The sequence below is a fragment of the Stegastes partitus genome, unplaced genomic scaffold, assembly GCF_000690725.1.
Source record: "Stegastes partitus isolate 25-593 unplaced genomic scaffold, Stegastes_partitus-1.0.2 Scaffold580, whole genome shotgun sequence".
NCBI classification, from domain to species: domain Eukaryota; kingdom Metazoa; phylum Chordata; class Actinopteri; family Pomacentridae; genus Stegastes; species Stegastes partitus.
In genome coordinates this window covers 150,156-174,889 of record NW_007578311.1, presented here as the reverse complement: position 1 = coordinate 174,889, position 24,734 = coordinate 150,156, and the positions used below count along the sequence as shown (strand labels likewise).

The 24,734-nt window shown below is 41.6% G+C and overlaps 1 protein-coding gene across 1 annotated transcript; it reads left to right on the top strand.

Annotated features, from left to right (window-relative positions):
* The first annotated feature begins 5,455 nt into the window (after nt 1-5,455).
* On the top strand, nt 5,456-21,783 carry flad1 (flavin adenine dinucleotide synthetase 1). Its single transcript, XM_008288898.1, has 11 exons — nt 5,456-5,513; nt 8,390-8,475; nt 9,294-9,462; nt 9,897-10,274; nt 13,446-13,559; nt 13,632-13,899; nt 14,999-15,146; nt 15,469-15,567; nt 16,958-17,147; nt 21,308-21,381; nt 21,475-21,783. Exons 2-11 carry the CDS (start codon nt 8,468-8,470, stop codon nt 21,608-21,610), a joined length of 1,584 nt encoding a protein of 527 aa, XP_008287120.1. The 5' UTR covers nt 5,456-5,513; nt 8,390-8,467; the 3' UTR covers nt 21,611-21,783.
* The last annotated feature ends 2,951 nt before the right edge of the window (nt 21,784-24,734 follow it).

The following is a 24,734-nucleotide window of genomic DNA, read 5'->3' as shown; positions in this document are numbered from 1 at the left end:
TTTGTGAAGACGGTTGACAACTAATCAACTAATCGATCAGTCATTGCAGCTAAAATCAACTCATTATTCAATTAATCTTTTTAGCTCTAACTTAATTGGAGAATGTTGTGGCATCTAATTAGGGCTGCAACTAACGACTACCTTTATCATTAATCTGTTGCTGTTGGTCTATTAAATGTGGATTAGTGTTGCTAAAACTGTCTTGTTTTGTCCACAGAAGAGGAAAGAACCCAGAAAAAAAAAATCACATTTAAGAAGCTGCAATCACAGAATTTAGACTTTTCAATGTCTAATTAAGGCAGCAGTTACTGATTATTTAAAATGTTGACACATTGATTTGGTCTCTAAATGTCAATAAGTGAAGTTCAGCTGCAACAAAGAATCCATTAATGAAGTCGACTATCAAACTGGACAGCAGCTCTTCTGATAAATCAGTTCATCTGTTTAACTTTTGAAGAGAAAAAACTCTCTGATTTCAGCGTCTTAAAAGTGAATGTTTTTGTTTTTTTCCTCCTCTGTGACAATAAACTGAATATCCTGGGGTTGTGCAAGAACAAGGCAGTTTAGGAAGTCATCCTGAGCTTTGGGGAACACTTTTCTGGCATTTTAAAATGAAACAGTTGATGATTAATCGATTAATCATCGCAGCTCCGGTGTGTAACGCACCGAAAAGTTCCGTTCTGAGCTGATTTCTCAACATTTAAGCACCACTTGGGCAGAAACTACAGTCAACTCTGCTCCTCAGAGACTTCAGGCTTAAACACTAAAAACCCAAAAAACTCGTCTGACAGCAGCAGAGCGAGCACAAGTCAAACATTCAGCTCAACTATTTCACAGGCTGCGCACAAAACAAGAACAACAAAAAGTCGCACAAAGACGCGTCGCTCCAAACTTTTTGGAAAAGTCGTCCAGGAGCCTGACGCACGGCGCGCACGGTCCACGAGCAACCATGCCCTGAAAGAAAAGTGTGGTCAACTTTTTAACGAGCGACTCACCAGCTCTGTTCCTCCCTGCGCCTCGACTGGCCCTCCTGCCCGCCGAGCTGCCGCCGCCGCGTAAAAACTTCAGCTCCGGTTCATCCAACGGGACGAAAAGGCTCGATCGGTTCCGTCCGCCGGGCGCCGAACTCTTTGGGTAGAAACTTCATAAAGAGATGAGTGTGAACTTCTTCTTTCCTCTCCCTTTCCTTCCCTTCCTCCTCCCCCTTGCCTCCCCCCTCCACGGTCACGACAGAAGCCACTTCCGCGAACAAATGGCAACGTCATCTGGCCGCGGATCCTGTGTGTGTGTGTGTTCGTGTGTGTGTGTTCGTGTGTGCGTGCATGTTTGGCCCCGTTTTTTTTTTTCTTTCTTTGCACCTGGACCAGTGAGCGCCGATTGCGTAAAAGCAGAAATCCCTCTTCGCAGAAGAGGCAAAAGTTCGCAGCGTTCCTCGTTTAAAGTTACCGTAAAGACGCGCAACATGAGAACAGCTGGTTTTCTCTTGAAGTTTTGTTTTCGTCCTGCGGTCACCACCAGACCACAGCTGCCTTTATTTATTCACAACTTAAATTCTCTTCTCTGTCATCTGCTGTATGCTCTTCAGCAATAACCGCTGGGATGTTTAAAGCTCCAAATGACTCCTTCTCGAGCCAAGTTTTAATTTAAAGACGAGTTTGTTTTTTTAATTTAACCAGCAGGTTTCCTCTGGCTGGAAATGACATGAACAAACACAGTGAGACCTTGTTTTAGAAACTATTTATATCTATTTTCACTAAAAAATACCATGTCCAAAATTATTCATACCCTGAAAATTGCTCCAAGTCTTTCAGAAAATGCAGCTTCTAAATGTTCCCGGTAATTTCATCCATAGAGGGTTCTAATCCACTATAAAGTGAGAACAGCTGATGCAATCGTTCTCAAGTCAGTTCCAAGTCATGACTGAAACCAAAGAACTCAATGAGGACCTCCAGTTGCATCTTGTTGCTGCTCACAAGATGTTTAAAGGCTATAAAGTCATATCAAGTGTTTTTAAGGTTCAGCAGACCAACAACAAGGCTGGTCTCCATGGAGACAAGGAGGATCCACTTCTCCAGGACTGAGAAGAAAGCTGCTGCTCATCACTTTATGGACATGGAGATGTTTGGACACAGAGAAAGGAGAAGCATCCCCACGGTCCAACATGGTGGTGGAACGTGATGCTTTGGGGCTGTTGTTGAGCCGACGGACCAGACAGCCTGGTCAGAGGAAACGGCTTCATGAGAACAGAGGAGAACATCAGGAGGTCTGCAGGAACACTGCTCCTTGGGCAGCATTGGAGCTTCAACAAGACAATGATGTGAAACATGCAGTCAAAGTGGTGAAGAAACAGTTAAGAGGAAACAATGAGGAGATGTTGGAGCGGCCCAGCCAGAGTCCAGACCTGAATCCATCCAGAACCTGTGGAGGAGCTGAAGAGCAGAGTGATGGAGAGGAAGCCTTCAAGCTCCAAGAGCTGCAGATGGACACTTGGAGGAACCAAATCCCAGAAACACTGTTGGACACTAGAACTGCTGTTGGACTGATGTGGAGGAACATAAAGACTTTGACGCTGATAAATGCTAAAAATAAACATAAAAATAGTAAAAAATCATCATTAGTTCCTCTAACAGAATGTCTTCTTGTCTTTTGTCACTTGTTTGTGTCATTTTCAGCCATAAAAAAGTCATTGGTCAAATAAAAATTCCCTATAAATGCAACTCTGGCATGGGTATGAATAATTATGAGTTTAAACTTGATGTATTTCTTCTGTGTTTTAAGCATCATCTCTTCCTCGTGACTCCCCACACACTTTTTTCTTTTTTAGAGTTTGGTTTGATCATTTTGAACACTTTGATGGTGGGAAGCGATAACGTTCCCTCTGCAGGCCACAGCCTAAAAATACCACCAACAGGTAAACATGCCCCCTGAGAAAGACACTTAATCCCAGCAGCTCACATGCTCTCAGGGTGGATCTTTACCTACAGGCCACAGGAAACATTTCCACTCGTTGTCATGGCAGAAGCACTGGCGCAAATAAGAAAAACAAATGTGAAACAGTCTCTTCAGTTTCGGTGCATGCTGACTTTTTGTAACACTTGAATACAACGGGGCCATTGTTAATGTGATTAGTGACAACAGCGCTTTTATGACATGTGAAATTATCCGTGAAATAGGCCTTACGGTATCCTTACTGTATGGAAACCTGCTTCTGCCAAAAAACAAACTATAAACACATACAGAAGTGACACAAATAACAGTATTTATAGAGCGCAAAAGTGACAAACTAGGTCAGATTTCAACCATAATTAAAATGAAAGACAGCGATTCGACATTTTATCTCACATTTATCACTAACATCATGTTTCTTCTTTATATTTTCCAAAGTCTGACTCATTAATTTGATATTTTCTTCTATCATGAATGCGATAGAATAAAACATCATATAATTCCAAACCTTTTTTCCCCAAACAGAGAAGAACTTCTATGCCTTCATCTGCAAAAAGCACATTTCATTAACACTTTAATGTTGTTATTTATTCTAAATTGTACACGATTGCTTGAATTATATACGTAGATTTCAGAGGGGAATCTGCAAAGCTAAAATTACTATAATATTCACTCAAAGATGCAACACAACCTTCAATTTGCCTTCTTTTTTCAGCATATCCACCACAGATATGTGTGATATGTCATGAATTAGCAGAAGTTTTTGAACATGAACAGAAATCTTGCTGAAACACGTGCGACCTGTTAAAGTCTGGAGGTTTTAATGGAACTGACAAGATGCCATCTTCACATTTAAAGCTCAATAAAAGACACAAAAGAGGATGGAAGAATAAATCATGCTTGTATGCTAGTGTGTGTTGACTCAACAGGAGTCATATAAAATGAGTAAAGTTGATCTGCAGGAGAATAAATATTTAAAAGTAATACAGAATGCCTGAGGCCTCGCTTGCATTATTTTCCAATATATTTGGGTTTATTTATCACCTGGTGCCTGAATTCTGCATTTTTCTTTACATAAATAAAGACAGAAAATGTGCAAAGCGGTGAATAAAATTTCCCCAGAATGCAGGAAATAACATGTATGACACTCAAACAGCAGCTACTCTTGAGTAAGTACTTTTTTCTTTTCTGCACCGAAAACAACCCTGAAACAGGTTGTACAGGGCCAGTTCTCGCAGGTGGAACACACACACAAATGTTTTGACCGCCTATAAACTGCCTGTAAGCTCCTGCAGTGGAAAACAGCTTCATGCATATTATATTTTAGAACTTAAATGTGAAATCTGTGCACCAGATTTGTCTCTGCTCTGTAAAAACACAACCTGCATTTCAGCTGAAAAGTCCCCGACTTTTTTGTCATGTGACTGTTGGTCACAGCTGAGTGACTAGAGGCTTCTCTATTGCAAAGACAAGTGCAGGATTTTTTTGTTTTTTACAGAATCCTGTTAATGCAAACACTTTATTTTTGGCTTTTTAAAAAAAAAAAAAAACAAGACAGATTGAATAAAGTGACTTTGACTATACATTATGGTTTTCAGGTCAAATTTGATATGTTTTCCTGACCAAACCGGATATCACAGATTATTTCACAAAAATTAGATTTTTGTTTTTCAGTTTCTATGGTTTGTGGGTGACAAATTGTGTCATTTAGCCACTTTTTTTTTTTTTTTTTAATGGAACATATCTTTCGAACCCACTGGTGGGTTTGGAGGTTCAGAGGGTGAAAGAAGCGATGTATTTTCTGTCTAATAAAACACTGTGGGTATTGAGCAAATCAGCATTAACTTTGGTTCAATGTTTCATCAATTTGCAGAACAATAGCAGACTGGTAGTTGTGTATGAGCAGAGATATGAATCATAACAATAAATAAAAAATTTTAATGATCATAATGATACATTTTTTATTTGAATAATTTAGGTTGACAATTCAAATTGTAATATTGGTTATTCAAATTCAGTCTTCAGTGGCCCACAGTCCTATCCATGCTAACATGCTCCACCAACAGGCCAAGACAGTAATAATACACTCAGATTAAACAGGACAGAGTAGAAATACACGTTTCTATTCGTTTCTTGTAGTTAAGTCCTCCAACCAGCAGGGGCGCACGAGTTACTGTCACCGCTTTTTTTCAGGTAGTAGAAGAAGAAGCGTTTCCTGACATCTGCTAGCATCTTGCTAACAGTTTCACATCCAAAATGCGACGCTGCAACGCGGCAACAAGTTGTCCCCGCTGCATGTTTAGCTGATACCTATCACCTTTACATTCCAACACATACCGCTTCGTCGTGACTGCGTTTAATTCGCCTGCAACCGCACAAAGCTTTTATTTACTTCCGCGTACACAAAGTCGCCGACCGCTGAAGACCCACCTCCGCGAATGTGATTGGCCGCTGCGCGTCACGTTGAGACGCGTCCCTCCTTGTGATTGGACGATCAGCGGTGCGTCTTGAGCGCCGCCGTAGCCACAAATGGTAGGATACGTAACGAGGACATTTGCAGCTCTGGAGTAAGTTTATTCGGCTTTTAAACGAGTGTGAATATCGAATTAGTAATACGATGCGTTATACGTGTCTTCTCAGTATGTGATAGTTTAACGAAATCGACCGAAATTGACATAATCCAGTGGGGTTTGTGCGGTGCTTCTTGTTTGTTGCCCCTCACAATGGGTCAAGTCACCTAGCAAGGAGACTTCTCAGTGTTAGCTTAGATCTGTCATAAAGGTTTTATACACGGGGGCTGATAATCAGGCTTTGTGGCAGTTGGTGTTATGAAGATGAATTAGTGTGCGAGAGTTCAACCTAATTTTGTCCCATTACTGTGTTGCGCAATAAACACGAGCAAGTGCAAAGTCGCATGGTCCTCTATCTGCAACTCCTACTATCCCAAAAATATGCACATGATTTAAGGTTTCGCACACAAGTCGGCTTCACGTGTCTCTAGATTATAGATTCAAAACTGTATATTACCTGTCAGGGCTCCAGACTCACTTTATTTTGGTGCAGGATGGTATTAATCCACAATGAATGCTGCTGAATCTCTCTGCACCCCCTGGTATTGCATTGGAATAAGGATCAACACTGACTTTAGATTTGCAAAATATTTTAATCTAAAAATATATTAAGTTTGTAACATCCCTCCTATAAACTGGGCACAGGATGAACTCCACACTTGCGGAACATCTGCTCGGTAGAGTGTCCAGATGTTCCTTAAATGCCTCACCTGAAGAGCTACCTGGGCAGGTGTGCTCAGACAGTCCTCTAGTTTACTACAGTGAAGCAGCTCAGACTGATTTGTGACCAAAAAGTTTAGTTTGGAAAGAGTCAAATAAGGCACCGTAATGTCAGATTTACCTCAGTTAAGAGCAAGTGATTTCATCTGCATGTTCTATGGACGCATTTTTAATTTCAGTTTTGCAGTCGCTCATCTACACTAAAGATGAGATTGGATCATTTGCATTTTTACAACAGCAGAGAAACAGTAGAAATATACAGAAGTCCTAGCTCCAGACACAGCAGAATTGCACATACCAGTAGTTTTACACAGATTGTTTCATGAACAGAAATACTGAGGAAAGTATTAATATTGCACACATCAGCTCGTAAGTAGAATTGATCATCATGCACGAATGCAGAGGCTGCAAGGTGGCTCGGTGGTTAGCACCATTGCCTCGCAGCAAGAAGGTCGCCGGTCCGCGTCCTGGTGAGGACACCTGGGATCTTTCTGCGTGGAGTCTCCATGTTCTCCCCGTGCAGCGTGGGTTCTCTCCGGGTTCTCTGGCTTCCTCCCACAGTCCAAAAACATGTTCAGGTTAATTGGTGATTCTAAATTGTCTGTAGGTGTGAATGTGAGTGTGCTTGGTTGTCTGTCTCTAAGTGTAGCCCTGTGATAGACTGGTGACCTGTCCAGGTGAACCTGCTTTCACATAGACTCCAGCCCCCCATGACTCTAGTGAGGATGAAGTGGAGTATAGATAATGGATGGATGCATGAATGCAGCCATGTTAAATTTCAACTCACATTCTTGAATGCTGAACTCCACTGGCACCTGTCCGCTAAACCTTTGCTCTTTTCTTCCCCACTTCCTCCCGGTTCCTCACATATTGTGGCAATTTTTCTTCAATGTCTTAAAATTCCCATGCCACCAAGTTTATCTTCATATCACCACCTTAAGGGCATCATGATATTGGAGCATGCTGACATTGTGATGTTTATTTCCCTCTGTGATATATATATATATTGCGATATGAAAAAAATGTAGTAATTTCCTACCAGAAGGCTTGAATAAGGAAGTGATCAATCACTCTAGGATGATTCAGGTGATTTTGTAGTGGAGTACATACACCGAAATTTAAAAGTAAAGAAAGAAAAAAACTGTTTTGAACCTTTCTTATATGATGTAACACCGGCAAAAGCAGCTGAAATCTTTTTTTTTTTGCTTTGGATGACACTCAGATCTGGCTTTTGCATTCGTCACACAGAGCGTTTTTAGTGCAGATTTAAATAGTCAAACAAATTACTCGCGCCGCGTCTCAAACACTTCAATAGAACTGATTTCTTTTTGCAACCAGATCTCCCTTTTCTCTCTGCCGTTCCTCGCTCATTTCGCTGTGCACATGTGGAGCCGGCGCATCAATAAACTCTCGGTCTTTTAAATAAAGGAGGAAAAAAAAAAAACTCATTCTGTGCAAGAGGCCTTAAATCAGTGTAGATTATGTTCAGACAGACAGGCAGGCAGATCAGTCATGGAAAATGAGAACCGTGTGAATTTTCTTTTTGCGTCAAGCGGTGTGATATGTTTGAGTTAATTTGCTGTATTTCACATTTCATTGTTGATACTGAAATGATATATTGTGCAGCCTGAATTATTAGCCTGTTCACACATCGGTCAACCTTCAGTCCTCTTATCTCCCCTTTAACACCTGTATGTCACAAGCACCTGACCGTGTTAGAGACGATTCAAATGCACTCGAGCTGCTCCACTGTCTTGCTTTCCTCTTTTATTCGGCACGCTGTTTTGTCAGTAAAATTACAAACAGCTAATAGACTTAAAATATCACCTGCTCGCAGCTCGACTCTCCAGAATGAAGGTGCGTCTGTGTGAGCGCGGTCCAACCCCATACAGCTGAACGTGCACTTAACAGACTTAATGAAATAGAAATCAAGCACGACCCCCAGAGTGCAGTACTTTAAATGCAGCTCATTTCTTATTTCATCCACAAGCCCCGTCTGGAGACTCAGTTTAAGCAATAACTGATGAGAAATCCTTATTACGTGATGCACAGCAGGTTCTGTGCAGCTGAAACACACCAGCTATTCACAGTTCCTCCTTCTCCCTCTTTTCTTTCTGTCTCTGCTCTTTGCTCTTTTGTGCTTCTCTTCCCAGATACTCCCTGCTAGGAGACGAATAATGCAGGAGAACAGAGCCTGAGCTGGACATTACTGGGATGCTCCGTGTGGATTCATGTTGATGTAAGAATCAGTTATTGTCCTCGCGGGAACACGGTGTCGTAAAAGCAACAAAAAAAATCATACAGACAGTGAACATAGGTTTCATTCATGCTTGGATGCTCCACTGTGAAGGTCAGAAGGATTATGGACTTTGTTCTGTAGATGCTTGTGGTTCACGTATGTACAGAAAGTGCAAATGTTTAACTATCTAAACTCAAAGCGGAGGGTTTTTTTTTCTACTCCCGTCACATTTTAACTCACCGTGGTCTCATTTTTACTGCAACGTAAAATCTATGACAAAAGCAGAACTGTGACTAGAAGTAGAAAGAATTTACCAAAACAAAAAATGAAAATAAAAATGACAGCTCGACGTGCTCGAGTAATTTTACTACTTAAAGCTTTGATTTGTTTCTCAGTCTTCTCCCATTTGCTCCGTGTAAACTTAGCCTGAAGTTCATCCTAGTATTCCCTGAATTTTTTCACATGACTGTTGTTTGCAGCTGACTCACTGATTTTTGGTTTCTCTCAGGAATGCAGAATTTTTTATTTTTTTGCAGAATTTGGTTTGTTCAAATGGTGTATTTTTGACACATTTTTAAATGAGGCATTTAAGTAATGTTAATTTTATGCAAAATCCTGATTTTACCCCTCAGCTGTAGGGAAGTTTTTCGACCAAACAGCAGATAATTAGTTCAGATCTGTTGATTCTTTAGGTTTTTACAGTTTGTTGGACTTCTTAATTGTGTAATTTTGGTGATTCTGTTTTTATTTATAGATAACAGTCCTTCCAAACCTGCCTGTGGGGTTTGGGGTTAATGAGTTTCTCCTGTGTCTTCCAGCTTTTCTTTTTGCAATCTGAGTAGAGCAGCGGCTCGTGTCAGGACGCTGGCAGCTCAACTCAGCAAAGCCACCATGTCCAGCAACCACCAGAGCTCCAGTTCGTCCTCTGCAGCCAACGGAGATGCTCCCACTGCAGCCATCCTCATCATTGGAGATGAGATCCTCAAGGTGATTTAGCGCTCATCAATATTTGTGTGACTTTTTGTGATTGAAGGCACCTCTGTGAGAGTCCTTGAGAGTTTGTGGAATGGAGAGATTTATCTTATAAGTGTATGGGCTTGAATGTATTTGACTTTATTAACATATACACCCTCATCAGTATGCATTGACTCCGTGGACCTCTATCCCGTCTTGGATCCTGATTTCATGACCTCAGGAAAACACTGTGATGGTTACTTGACATGCCAGCAGCTCTTGACTTTAAAATGACAAGTTCACCATTATTTCTTGGCGTGACATGATCATGATTTAAACATGAAGTCTTTTGATTTTGTCCAATGTCAAGCTTCGCCCTCAAAATGTGCTGCACAGTGTGAGTCCTTGAGCTGTATCAAGCAGGACCTTCTTTAATGTGATCGCAGCTAACCGAGCGCCTCTTTCAGGGCCACACTCTGGACACCAACAGCGCCTTCCTGACGCGAGCTCTGAGGAAGCTCGGCGTGTCAGTGCAGCGGATAACGGTCGTGCCGGACGTGCAGGAGGTCATCGCCAAAGAGGTGGCGCTCCTCTCCCCCCGGTACACTCACCTCATCACGTCCGGAGGCATAGGCCCCACCCACGACGACGTCACCTTCGAGAGCGTCGCCATGGCGTTCCAGGAGGAGCTGCACCCGCATCCGGATCTCTCGCGGCTGGTGGAGGAGTTCTTCGGGGCGGTGGACAAAAGCAGCGCCGCCATGAAGCTGGCGATGGTGCCGCGCTCGGCCAAACTCAACTACGGAACCGACCCTCAGACGGGGCAGCTGATGCGCTACCCACTGGTGAGTCGGACTCAGGTGTCAAAATATAACATGACATCAAATAACACCAGAAATATCAGGGATCAGCATCTCCTACCAAGTGACTGACGAAAGCCTGCTACACACTGATAAAGATGCTTTTCTAGACAGAGATTCTCCCTCTCCAAATTCAAAAAATTCTTCCCACATGACCACCACTTTACAAAACGTCTCTACACACAAGAACACAAACACTCTAACAAGCATGCCAGGCTAGACCATCAATGATATATTTAATACCAGAGAAGAACTGTTTTTTTTATTTTATGTTTTTGTGAATGCTAAACTGCAGAAGCTGTGGAAGAAGAAGTACCGTAATTGTCGGGCTATTGAGCACCTGAATATCAGCCACACCCACTAACTTTAAAAAGAAAAAAAAAAAAAGTACATATATAAGCCGCACTTGTCTATAAGCTGCAGGCGTCCACGTTGTAACATGAGATATTTACACAGAAAGGTGTTTTAAACTTTTAATTAAATACGTACCAGTTACATACACAAATACGTAAATGCTTTTTCCTGAACAGTTCCTGTAACACGGCTGGTTAAAAAAAATAAAAACTACAGCAGCCTACCAGGAAAAGTCACTGATCGCTATCTTCATCTTCCTCCTGCACTAAAACCACTAAAGTCGTCTTCTTCAGTGTCGGAACTGAACAGCCTCAGAATGGCTTCGTCACACACTTCCTCCGTCTCTCTGTCGTTGTCGCTCTCGATGTCACTTTCATTTCGAGACAAATTCGTAAAATTCATAAAAATCCATAAATTAGCTGCAGTTTTCAAAGCGTGTGAAAAAAGTAGCGGCTTATAGTCAGGAAATTACGGTACTGTTGGACACAGCAGGCTAAGAGGCTCCAGTGTCCTGCTGAAGTCCAAATACCCACATTAAAAATCCTCCAAGTTAAGCAATTCGTGCAGTAGCTGGAGCTTGAATGAACCCTCTGAACCCCAAATTTCTCAGGTGCGTTCTTTGAAAACGTGGCAAATTAAGCAAATGTTCAGCCAAAAACTGTAAAAAGAGAATTAAGTCACTATTTTGGGTTTTTACTGGGAAAATTAACCAAATCAAAGCTAAAAGTTGTGATGTCTGATCAAAATTTGGTGATTTTTAAGTGTGTGTAGTGTTTATTTTTATTGTGCGCTTGCAGCACTTGGAGATTTCGTTTAAGTGGAAAGTGCTTTATAAATGAAATGTCTTATTATTGTGAATCAAAAATCTGTTTATACTTCATGTCTTATTAAAAAGTTTGCAAGAATAAACTGTTAGCACGAACAGATTATGTAAGAAGCGAAAAATTCTCTGTTTCTCACTGCAAACCAACAGTCACGTGAGAAAAATTTAGTCGTTATTAGGCTGAACGGCAGTTTTTAAAATGAGTACGGAAGCAAATTAAAAATCTAAGTAGTAAAATATCTATAGTATCTAGAGCCAGTGTTTTGTTCCAGTATTATTCCAGTACACATCTGTACATTCCATTTTTTTCATAATGTGTAACATAAATCATCCCCAAAAAGTATGATTTAAGTCATTATAACTGTGTCATCCTGCACAAAACACATTTTTAAGTTCTCTCTCGTTCTAGTCATTGTTTCCGTGGAGCTGCAGGACTTTATGGGCCCACAGTGAGCAAAAAAACAAGGTTGAAGGTTTCGACGGTTAAACAGTGCCACCGTAATATAAAGTGACTGAGCTCTTGAACTTAACACGGTCATTGGGACCAATAAAGTGAGCCAAAATATGAAAGTAATTATCTTTTATTAGCAATTAATGTTCAGAGGGTTCAATAATCCCATGTTAGAAATACGTTTTTATGTGGTTTGATGAGAAACTATCATATAAACTTCATACTGTGGAGCTAAAACTTAAAGAAACTCAAAATTAAAATGGGAGTTTTTTTTTTGTTTGTTTGTTTTTTAGAAATACGCAGTGACTTGTTGTTTTTAAAAGTAATCGACTGTACAGATGTAATTTTTGTTATTTACTTTATTGCTGTGCTGTTGGACTTATTGCAAGTAGAGGGAGGCGTTTGTTTTGTGTGCACAAGCCTTAAAACTCAAATCCCAACAAATCTGCTGTGCTGTGTTTTTACCTTTTCAGTCTTTTTGAAATATTCTTTCGCTGTTCGCTCAGCATCACATCGTATTCAGTCTGTTCTGTCCTGAAGACAGACTGCAATTTCAACAACTAACCAGACACTGCGGGAGAGAAAAACAACTCCTCACAATGGGCAAAATCATTTAATTGAACGTTTTACAGACGCGAGGTGTGAAAAGCATTCGCACCTTTAACTCGCAGTCTGCTGAAATCGTTACGTATTGACACACAGCGCGGCGCGGTTAATGCGTCTGCTGCCGTCTGAATGCGCTTCAAGTCGAGGCGCACAATGGATGGTGTTCCTATACGGAGCTTAAGATGAGTCATTAAAGGAGCAGCGTTTATCCTGCTTCTTGCTCAAAGGTAAATGCGAGGATTCTCGTCCTCGTCTGGTGAATGTGAAGCTCCGGCCGGCAGCCAGTCACCGTCCGTCTGCCAGCAGCTCAGAGCCCAAGATAACGTCTGTTTTTGTCCACAACCCAAAGAATTTCAGCTTACCAGAGAATATTCACATTTAAGGAGCTGGATTAGAGGATATTCTTTTTTAAAAATTACTTAAACTGAACAATCTATCAAAATAGTTGAGAATTAATTTAATGATTGACAAATAATCAATGAAGGGCTACAGCTCTATGTGATGCGTCATATCTTGTTGTGGTTTTGTTTCCTGGAGACATTCTGGTGGAGATAAAGTTAAAACTGTATCCACCAGAGGGCTGTACTACGAAGCCAGATTAGTGGGTTAGCAGGTATGTTGAGCTTAAAGTCGGAGTTTTCAGGGTCATGAAGGTGTTTCTCTTTTTACCTGCTAGATCTTGATGGTAACTGATGCTGTGGCGCTAGATCTCCATGGTAACTGATGCTGTGGAGCTACATCTCCATGGTAACTGATGTTGTGGAGCTAGATCTCCATGGTAACTGATGCCGCAGAGCTAGATCTCCATGGTAACTGATGCCATCGAGCTAGATCTCCGTGGTAACTGATGCTGCATTTCCTGTTAAATCCTGCACATTTAGGCTCATATTTACTCTAGGATCTGTTAACCTTTGTCTTCCAGGTCAGTGTACATAATGTTTATATCTTTCCCGGGGTCCCGTCGTTGATGGAGAGAGCGTTCAGCGGGCTGGAGCACCTCTTTGCCGCTTCAGGGACCACGTTTCACACTCGCGAGGTAACGCCGCGACCAGCAAATCTACCTGCATACAGTGTTTTAAGAGCGCTAACTCGAGTCCATTCTCACCAGGTGTTTGTGGACGCAGACGAAGCGGACATCGCGCCAGTGCTGACCAAACTGCAGGCCAACTGGGGCCGGAAGGTGGCGTTGGGCTCCTACCCTGACTGGCTGAGCAACTACCACAGAGTCCGGCTGGTCCTGGACTCGGACAGCCAGGAGGAGGTGGACAAAGCCCGAGCGCAGCTGCTGGAGGAGCTGCCCAAAGGAAGCATGGTGCCATTAGTGACCGACCCGGTGTCCATCGCCACGGCGGAGGTTTACACGCTGGCCAACAGCGGTGAGAGGCAGCAGAGTGTGGACAGTAAAACACGGTTAATCCTCTGGACCCTAAAACATGCTCCTGGGCTCGAAATGCACGTTATTAGTAAAAAAAAAAAGAAAAAAAATTACAAAATGATCACATTTAACATCTGACAGCCTTCTGATCCAGTCGGGTGACGTGTGGTTCTGTTGAGAAAATTAGCAAAATCCAAGCCTGAAGTCTTTTTATTTATCATATGTCACATTACAAAAATTCCCCCAAACTTTCCAGCAGACTCCCACAAAAAGTCTAACTTTGCAGAAATACATTCATCGGCGCCGTTAGACGGTGTGCAGGAGTCTGTCGGAAACTTTCGCTTGTGCTCGTCTCTCTCCTACGCAGCTGCCTCATTAAATGAATGTGAAAAATACATTCATTCAAAAAAAGTTGTGCTCCTCTGAAGCCACGACTGCGACCAAAACTCACGTGACAAAAGTCAAGAGACTTTTTAGCTGGATGTGTTTACACAGAGCAGACAAGTGTGGGAACAAATTAGACAGATTGAGAGCAAAATAAAACATATTTGAGCCATAAAATGAACGTGAAAGCATGGTTAAAAAATTGTCAGCAAGTTGTTGGAGGATGCATTCAACACAGTGAAACACCTCCATGTGTAGAGCAGCAGGTAAAACATGCGCTTTGTGCAGGTTGTGCAAACTGAAATTTCAAGTTTGGTAAAACAAAGAAATTGCACTTTGATTTTTGCTTTTTTTTTCATTATAAATGGCCTTTTACTCTTTTACTTATGATTGTTCTGCTTCCACAGAGGTGCAGGACTTGAAATTGCTGTGAAAAATGAGCCCACAGTGAGAGAAAAACATGAACCTACTTGTTCAGAGGGTTAAAATGTGTTCATATAAAGTGAGAACTCTTGCACTTAACACAGTCATTGGGACCGATAAAGGAAGCCAAAATATTAAAGCAATTATTGCTGTAAAGTCCACTTTGGATTGTAAAAAAAAAAAACTGTTGATAGAGGGAGCAGAGAGAAGAATGAAGAATGAAGCTTCAGTATTTTTACCCTGAATTAGACGTGGAAATGAGGGATCATTTATGTGGATCTCCTTCCCAACAGGCACAGCGCTGGGTGAGAAAGTCACGTCTGCGCTGAAGACAATAGAGGCTGCGCTGGATCAGTATTCAACGGAGCAGGTCTGCGTCGGCTTCAACGGCGGCAAAGACTGCACGGCGCTGCTCCATCTCTACTTCGCCGCGCTGAAACGGTAAACGGCAGCGGAGGGCGAGGGGCCGCCTCATCGGGACGAAACAAACGACCTGAGAGGCGAGACATGGAAGGAGGAGATTCAGATGAAATAAATAATGACACCATTAGAGCACAGCGGGGTGCGATGAGCTGGAGAGCAGCCGCCACACGGAGACAAATCTGACAAGGCTGACTTACTTTTTGGACTTTTCCTGACCTACGCCGGACAGATTGTTGAGATGATGAAAAGGAGACCGAACATTTGTCTAATCTTTGTCTGCGCCTCGGTTATTTATCCTTCTCTAATTTCCTCTTTTTGTCCCTCTTCTCGTCTCTCTCAGGCGTTATCCAGACGGTAAAGACAAGGTGAAAGCTCTGTATATTCGTATCGTCTCTCCGTTCCCAGAAATGGAGAGATTCCTGCAGGACACGATAAAAAGGTGAGACGCTTGTTTAGGGAATCTTTTAACCCTCTGGAGCCCAGGCTCTCTCAGAACTCTTCTTTTCTTTGCTGCAATATAATAAAGTAATATAAATAATATAAAGTCCTGCACCTCTGTGGACACGTCACAACCAAGAAGAAGGAGAGAGAACTCAGGAATGTCCTTTTTGGGGACGTATAACAACATTGTAATGCCATAAATCATAAAAACACACAAAATAAAAGCTGAATTTCATTAAGAACTGAAAACTCAGTCATGGCTTTGCAATCAAAACAAAGAGCGGGCATGTAGCAAAATTATAAAGCAGGAAATCAATAAAAAAAACCCCCACAAAATTAATGTTGAATTTCATTAGTTATTTATTTTACAATTAAAAAAGAATGAAATCAACCCAAGTGTTCCCAACACTATGCAATACTACCACAGCCTGCAGTTCAGCCAAAACTCGGAGTCGGTCATGGAACAAAGAGCACAGAACTTTTTTGGAGTCTTTTAAGAGCAAACTGTTGATTTTTGCCAAATTTTTAAATGATAATAAAATTTTTAGACAGAATAAAGTGATTGCAATTTTAAGCTCATATTTGGTTACGTTTTACGATGAAAAGTTTAAAAAAATCAAATGATTATTTTTGTTTTTAGAGTTTCTGGCTCTTATAAATGATTTTCGCATTTTTCTAAAAATATAACACGTCTCTGAAAAACCAGCAGCAGGTTTTGACGTTCTGCGGGTCAAGAACTAGGTGTCAGTGCAGATTTCAACATCTTTTCACCCACTAGGTGCTCCCAGTCCGAGGGCTTTCCTCAGTAACCCTTTTAACACTATAGCCCTCTATACCGGGCTGTCATCACGACTCCAGTTCAACCCTGCAGCTCGGTATAGCAGCTCCGGTATATGGCGACTTCCTGCTACATTCATTTTGATTGGCTGTCAGTGGGAATCCCAGTATGTGAGCAAGCGATTCCACCATTAAATAAATGGTGCAAATGAAGTAAAATGACATCGTTTGACCCCACAAATCAACAGAAAACAGGATTTTCTCCACCTCGTTTCTGAAACGTTTATAAGCAATCAAAACTAACTAATTGCAAGACCCTGGCTGATGTCTCAACTGACAATTAATTGCATACATCCCTGGTAATTATGAAGTTTACCTTTTCTTTTTCACACCTGTATGACCAGAGTCAACTTCCAGATATATTTAACCGTCAACTTGTCTGCTTTTGATTGATACCACATGTGTAATGATATGAAGTCTACTGAAGAACTCATGAGTGATTAATCAGAACCATGTCTGATCATGAATTTCAAGCCAAACATACTCAGTGTTGAAGGGGTTCCTCATTCCCTGCCTTTACTTCTCATTATTTGGCGACGTGTCTCCCGCAGGTACGACCTGGAGCTGTTCTCTGTGGAGGGCAGCATTCGGCAGGCGCTGAACGAGGTGCAGGAGAGGAGGCCGGAGCTGAGGGCCGTCCTGATGGGCACCAGGAGGAGCGACCCCTACTCCCACACCCTGACCCCCATGTGTCCCACCGACCCAGGCTGGCCGGACTACATGAGAGTCAACCCGCTACTAGTGAGACCGCCGACGCACACACTGTCACTCACACACCGTCACTCACACACGCTGTCACTCACACACTGTCGCTTTATGATGCAGAGGTCACATAAAACGATTTGTTTTTGTTGGAACAAACCTCAAAGTCATATCATGATGGAGAGAAAACAGCTTGTTATCAATCACGTCATGTCTGGTCGGACGTAAACGTTGCTTGTTGTTACTTAATTCATAACCACACAGTCGCCTCCAATACTGAGAAAATACAATTCAAGCCTCCCCAGTAGAGGCCCACAGTAGAAAATACATCATACACAGTGCGTCCTTCTTTTCTGAACCCTGTCACTGGAATTGTCTTTTCTTAAATCCTGTTAATTTCCAATTTGTCTCTGTTTGTTAAGGAAGCGAGTGACACCCCCTGATTCCTTTCCTCGTACATTTAAAGCCTTCCTGAGCCTTAAAAACCAGACAAACCTACCACGACTGTTGGAGGGACGTTGGGAGTTGCACGCTGCTCGTGGATGCGTTTTAGCCGTTGGAGATATTTTCCAGTGTTACAGGCTTTTCTTCACATTTGTGCACAGCGATGATTCCAGAATGAACACTGCAGGGCTCATTCAAAAAACCAAACTCATTCACACATGAAGCTCTGCCACATCGCAAATCAATTTTCATGTTTAAAGTGTTGATGCACCCGAACACATCCTCGGTGATGCATCTCAGAGTCATCGGGTGTTTCGGGTCTTACGACATCACCTAGGTGACCCACCTGGTAGATGAAGCCTCGGCTTGTGTCCGGGTCAAGTCAAAGTGACTTTATTGTCAGTACACGTGTACACATACAGAGAACTGAAATTGCATTTCTCTCAAACCCTCATTTAAAAAACACACAGTTAAAAAATATACATACTAATAAATATGTAAGCTAAACACATAACAAGCTAAAAAAAAAAAAGTACAATCTGAACATATAATAAGCTAAAAATACAAGTAAACACAAAAGAGAACAGAAGAATCTGTTAATTATATATTGAGTCTTTGATTCCGAACCAGATTTGCATATAAAAGAAGAACGTGCAGCTAAAGCTCCACCATAAACCGCCGTCTATCACACACCGTACTGACAGGTGTGAGAACATGCAGCCATTAACCCCCTGAGCTCCGAGCAGTTTCTGGACGTTTTTTTTTTTGCTCCTGTCACATTTTTTATTCACTCATTTTTCTGTGCAACATAAAGTCCTGCACCTCAGTGGAAATAGAACAACCACGACTAGAAGGAGAGAGGACTCCGATACGCAGTTATATTGTCAAAAATCCTAAAATAAAAAACAAAAAAAGGTGAATATTTGTGCTCCAAAATATCCAGCGTTTTTGCCCACTGATGTGATCAATATTGGGGGAAACGGTGACTTACATACTTTAGATATTTTGCCACCTATGTTTGTATTTTTTCCATAATCTTTTCTCTGGTCTGTGTCAGCACCACGGACTATAATTCTAATCATTTTTGCGAAGTGATTGTTCGTCGCAGCTGAGTCAGTCATGACTTCTCAGTTGCACCAGAGAGCTCAGAATTTTTTTGTTTTCACAGAATCTTTTTTGTGCAAATGGTTGATTTTTGGCGAATTTTTAAATGAGGCATGTAAAATAAAGGAGTTTTGATAAAACCTTACGATTTAAAGCAGGGGTGTCGAACTGCGGTCCTCGAGGGCCGCAATCCTGCATGTTTTAGATGTTTCCCTCTTCCAACACACCTGATTCAAATGATCAGCTCATCATCAAGCTCTGCAGAAGTCTGATAACGATCCTCATCATTTGAATCAGGTGTGTTGGAAGAAGGAAACATCTAAAACATGCAGGATTGCGGCCCTCGAGGACCGGATGTCGACACCCCTGATTTAAAGCATAGGGAGCAGATAAAGGCCCACTCTAGAGTTAAAAATGCAACCATTCTTGGTGTATTTACACTTTCTTTTTCTGATAAATATTACAATTTTTCCAGATTGTTTTAAGAAGGAAAAGGCCACTCAAACCTGCAGGAAGCATTTGGAGTTCAGAGGGTTAATTATGGAGCGACAGAATGAAAAAATCCATCATTTCGGGGGATTTTACTGGATGTCATTTTAGATTTTGTTGGAACATCGATGCTGTTTGGCTGCGTGTCAGATTCTCTCCTCTGAATTTAATAAACACCTGCAGCAGAAACAATAAGCCATTCTTGAAACTGCGAGCGATGTTTACGCAGCGGTAACTTAATTAACACAGGATCAGACGTTCAACTCGTCTGTCAGGGTCGTCTGTTCCGCACACGGTTCGTACGCTGGATTTATTCTGTGTTCAGGCTTCTCTGGATGAATCCTGAACTACGTTAGAACGTCCCGACTCCATCCAGCGTCTAATTAGAGGCAAAACGATCTTGAAACATGAATTCTTTGAAAACGCACATTAATCCAGTTCCACATTGACCTCCTCTGTTTGTTCCCAGGCTGCTCTGTGCCTTTATTTCACAGAGACAGTGAAGGGAAACAGGAAATAAAGCAGCAAATGGTCCCCAGCTGACAATCAAACCGTCCACACCCCAACAACCCGGTCGCGCTCTGATTCTTGTTTTTACCTTTAGAGCACCTGCAGACATTCATTATAAACAAAACAAGCAGTCCTTCCTTATTCCCGTGTACATATTGCTGCAGGAGAAACTGCTTTTTCACTGGTAATAGAAATCCGTTTGCGCTGCTCCAGCCGGCCGAGCTCCCCTTGTTACGCTTAATGTTATTTGTCATGTTGACTAAAGTTTCCGAATTCAGATGTGTAGGCTGTAATTCTAAAAACACCTGCACGGTTAAATGCAGCCCCGCAGCGCCGCCTCATTTGTAAAGCTTTAAATGACAATATTTTGTGTACTACTTTGTGCAAAAAAAAAAAAAACAACATATATTGCTGCGTGTGCAACATAATTGTAACGCGCCTCGACATCTCACAGCTAATACTTAGCATAGAGAGAGAGGAGAAGCCGTCGTTTGTGCTGAGTTGCATTACGCCGTGCAGCTTTTGGAGGCAGAAATCTCACGTGTTGTTGCTCTTTCATCTGAGGAGCAGAAGTGCTGCTTTGTTTTATTAACGTATTTGGAAATGTCAGTGGTAGCAGCACATACAGCCGAGGAACAGGTAGTTGATCTCGTTCAGGGTTTAACATGTGCAGCCCGTAGACACGTAGGAGGACTCCACAGAGGAGGATTTATCCCAGATTGAACTAAAACCACTGTTTTCTGAACGTGTTGACTTCTTAGTTTTTCATAAAAGTCGTAATCTTGGCACAAATCTGAGACTTTTTCCTTGTTACAGCAGCAAAATTGGTCCAGAACAACACACACACACCTTTCTCATGCATGTTGCTCTACAATTTTAGTTCTCCATCCATCCATTATCTATACACACCTTAATCCTCACTAGGGTCTACTAGGGAGACCAGGGTGAAGGCAGGTTCACCTGGACAGGTCACCAGTCTATCACAGGGCTACACTTAGAGACAGACAACCAAGCACACTCACACAATTTAGAATCACCAATTAACCTCAACATGTTTTTGGACTTTTGGGAGGAAGCCGGAGAACCCGGAGAGAACATGGAGACTCCACTCAGAAAGATCCTGGATGTCCTCACCGGGACGCGAACCGCCGACCTTCTAGCTGCGAGGCAACAGTGCTAACCAACTAAAATGTCCATAAAAGTATAACTTTACTGCCATCAGGACAGACATGAAAGGGTCGAATAAAAAAACTCACTTATAACGAATGTAATCCAGGTTTGGACAAACAGGAGCTGAAGTTTAGTTTGTTGCTTCCAGCTGTTTGGAAGTGTTTCCTCAAGTTTATTAAATACCTGCAGCATCACAAAGAGAGTTAACTTGATTGATTACTTATAAATGATCCCTGACATGGAGGCAGGATGGATGAGGATCTAACAGCAGGTCACACTGTGGACTTTTCTTCACCTCAGAGTCACAGTTTATCAGCTGCAGAGGGTTTTGTTTTGTCGATAGCTGGAACATTAAAGTCACATTTAATGAGAAAATACTGTGATTTTAACAGACTAGTGAGGCAGAAATCTAACATATCCCATCTCTAAAGGGCTTAATTAAGTTGCAAGCCATTTAAATTCCCTGTTTCCTGCCTGTGCAGGACTGGACGTATCACGACATCTGGTCCTTCCTGAGGACGCTCTACGTGCCCTACTGCATCCTCTACGATAAAGGGTGAGAATGATCCCGTCACCGTTTCCGTCTGAACAACACCAACACAGCAGCAGCAGCACGTTTTGGTCTTAAATGATCTCTGCCGTTTTGCAGCTACACGTCGCTGGGCAGCATGGACAACACCTGTCGGAACGCCGCCCTCCAGATGGTGGATCCCAGAGGGGTGACGCGCTACAGACCGGCCTACCTGCTGGAGAACGAGGACGAGGAGCGGAACTCGCGGGCCTGACTCCCTTCACCGGTCGCTCACCGAGGCGCTTCATCCGTTAACTCGTGACAAGGACGTTTGTTTGTTTTATTTTTCCTGTGAAAACTCAGAATGACTCTGCAAAGAAGGTTTGTTACTGTGAGTCTGAGGTCCTGCTCTCTGCGTGCTGTTTAATAAAACGTCTCTCTGTCGTCTTTTTCTCTTGTCGCGTTACTTCAAGAGGGCGAAGACATTTTTTTATTTATCGTCCTGGCTGAGAGCGTCACTCACGTTGGCGCTGCACAGTCTCATTAACCTCTTTAAGTAAATTACAGCACAAATATAGTATAATAAGCTTTTTTTAATGTAACTTTCAACTGACTAAAAACCAGAAAGGGTTGCTAAAGTTGTGATTTAAATGACATGAGAGTCCTTGTTCCTCTCAGGACTCCCACCTCTCTGACACCGTGTCCATCCAGACTTTTTAGTTTCTGTCTGTCGACTGCAGCTTCTGGGTCAGACTTCCATTGTTCAGCAGTTTGTTTTAAAGTAGGTTTCATCCCTGCAGTCTTTAGAAGTCTGTACGAGAGCTTCAGCCGAATCCACAGCTGAGCCTGAATCACACCAGGGCTGCTGGTAGCGATTATTTCTAGTTGGGTCTGTAAAATGTAAGAATCTGGCGAGACGTGTGGATCAGTTTGTCTGTCAGGAATTTATCAGTGATGATAAATTAATAGTGAAGTTCAAAAATCAAAAAGTCGTAGCCTGTTGTGATTTAATGTCTTCTAAATCTGTTCACCTGAGTGGGACATACTATTTCAATGTTAAACGTACATTTTAAAGAAAGCAGACGTTGTTTTTAGGGCTTCTGGTCCCTGTTTGTGCTGCACTGTAAAAATTAAAACAGATTTTAACTGCAGTTTTTAAAAACAATTATACAGATGGATGTAAAATGTGCAGATGTTTTGTTAAATTACAGATAATGTCTCATAAAATCAGCAAAAAAGTATTGAATTACATGTTAACTGTAAAAACAACAACAAAACAGGCTAATGTTTTACTGTAAATATTTTTGCTTTATTCAAATCAACTAAACATCTTGTCTTACAAATATTTGCTGGTACTTGACAGTTGATTGTTTTGTTAAATTAGAGATAAAATAATATTTAGTAAAAAATCACAGAAACGAGTGTATATAAATAAAAACAACTACATATTGTCCTCATCAAAAATATGTATTTTTATTATTTTTTTCAAACTTTTGACTATAACGTCACAGTTTTGCTGTATTAAAATCAGCTATAAAAACCAATATTTTGCATATATTTAAAAGAAAATTATGTAAATTAAGGATTGGAATGTCAATCAAAACCGGCGTCTGTTAAATCACAGATAATCTGTTAATTTCATACAGAAAAATAATTATTTTGCATATTGATGAAAAAAAAAACAACTGTGCATAAAGTCCACATCAAAAATCTGTATTGTTATGAATATTTCTGCTTTTACAACATGTGAGTGTAAAATCACACAGTTTAACTGTATTTATATCAGCTAGAAACATCATTATTCTACAGATATTCACCCTTATTTTGACAGTTTTTACAGTTTTCCAACATTACAGTATGTATTTTCCATCATCCTGCTGCCAGAATTTCACAGTTGTTTTTTTGTTTTGTTTTGTTTGTTTTTTAATTGATTATTTTTCACATATATTTGTGCATATATATTCTGGCATTTAGCAAATAGAAATAATGTTGGTAGTCCTAACGGAAAAGTTTATTCTGATTTAATGTCAGACAGCGAGAGAAACAAAAGGTTTTATGTCTTTATATACAGGGGATGTAAACGTCTGGTTTCAACTGTATGTAGGAAAAAATGATAAAAAATAAATTAAATAAAGATAATGGTATGAGCAGCAGCAATAAATTAAAAATAAAAAAAATACAAGTATACATAAAAAATTTTTAAAAAAAACAAGCACACGTTTTAACAAAGCACTTTGTATCAGAGTTAAATAAAGCCTGAGGAGGTGACTGCAGGTCTTTTATTCCACATGTTGCTTTATTCTCAGGTTTCCTCTCTTTGCTCCATCTCGGGCTTTCTGTACCTGATGGATCTATTCCTCTTGTTTCTTGTACCAACCATCCTGCCAGCTCTCCATCAGACTCTGTGCTTAGATCAGGTGTCCAGGTGAGGCTTCAGGTCTGAGCTGCTGTAGTTCTGCTCCGGAGCCTCACGGGCGCGTTGTTCTCACGTTTTCCATCTCCTGCGCCGTGATTACAATAAATTACCTTCTCTGTTTCCAGACGTGATTGGATCCAGGCCCATCGATCCGTGCTCCCTCCCCCCCCTCCCCCCCCCCCTCCGCCGCCGCCGCCTGCAGATTAGTGAACGCGGCGCGGCGCGGATCGATACCGGCCGATCTAATAAAGCGGGTCGCTTACGAGGCCACCGCGGGGCTGCACACACTGTTACACCGGCAATTACCGGGCCGAGGCCGCCCCCCTGCTCCGGTTCATCTGTCCGGGCCGCCTGATTTATTAATAATCACAATAATAAAAGAGGCTTCATGAGAGAGGCCGGGACATGGTCTGAATGTGATTTGTGAGCAGCAGAAATGATGTTTTATTTCTCTGAGCGAGTCTCTGCTGCAGCTCCTCCAGGTCAGAGGAGTCCATCACAGCAGCATTTATGACTTTTAATTAAGTTTAATGTGTGTTTAGTGCAACTTTCTGCCTTCTCAACGTCCCCGAGTGTCTCTAATATTTCCTATAATGCGTTTGCGGTGAAATATCAACGCGCAAAATGCTGCTTTTAGATAAATACGCACCTGAAATGGACTTTAGTTCCGCTGCTGGTGGGTTTGACTTGACTGTGAGGTTAATGTTGCATTGCTGGGAGACAATGTGCTCTTTTAACCAACTACATTTGCTTTCCATTGTTAGATTTTACTTAAAGGTGTCCATAAAAAAGCTATAAAAAGAGACAACATAGGTTTCTTTGGTATCTTTAACCTTTTACAAGCTTTACGTGGCTTCATTAAAGTCCAAACAGATCAAATTACCCCCTAAATTCACAAAAAGCAAAGATCAAATATCTCACATTGAGTCCTCGGATTTTATTTACAGCCCTTTAACCTTTGATTTTCATATAAAACTGGATT

What these genes read in the sequence shown, in the direction of transcription:
- flad1 (XM_008288898.1), top strand. An exon ending in TACTTCGCCGCGCTGAAACG is followed by an intron (nt 15,147 to 15,468) that starts GTAAACGGCAGC and finishes CGTCTCTCTCAG; the next exon opens with GCGTTATCCAGACGGTAAAG. An exon ending in TGCATCCTCTACGATAAAGG is followed by an intron (nt 21,382 to 21,474) that starts GTGAGAATGATC and finishes GCCGTTTTGCAG; the next exon opens with CTACACGTCGCTGGGCAGCA.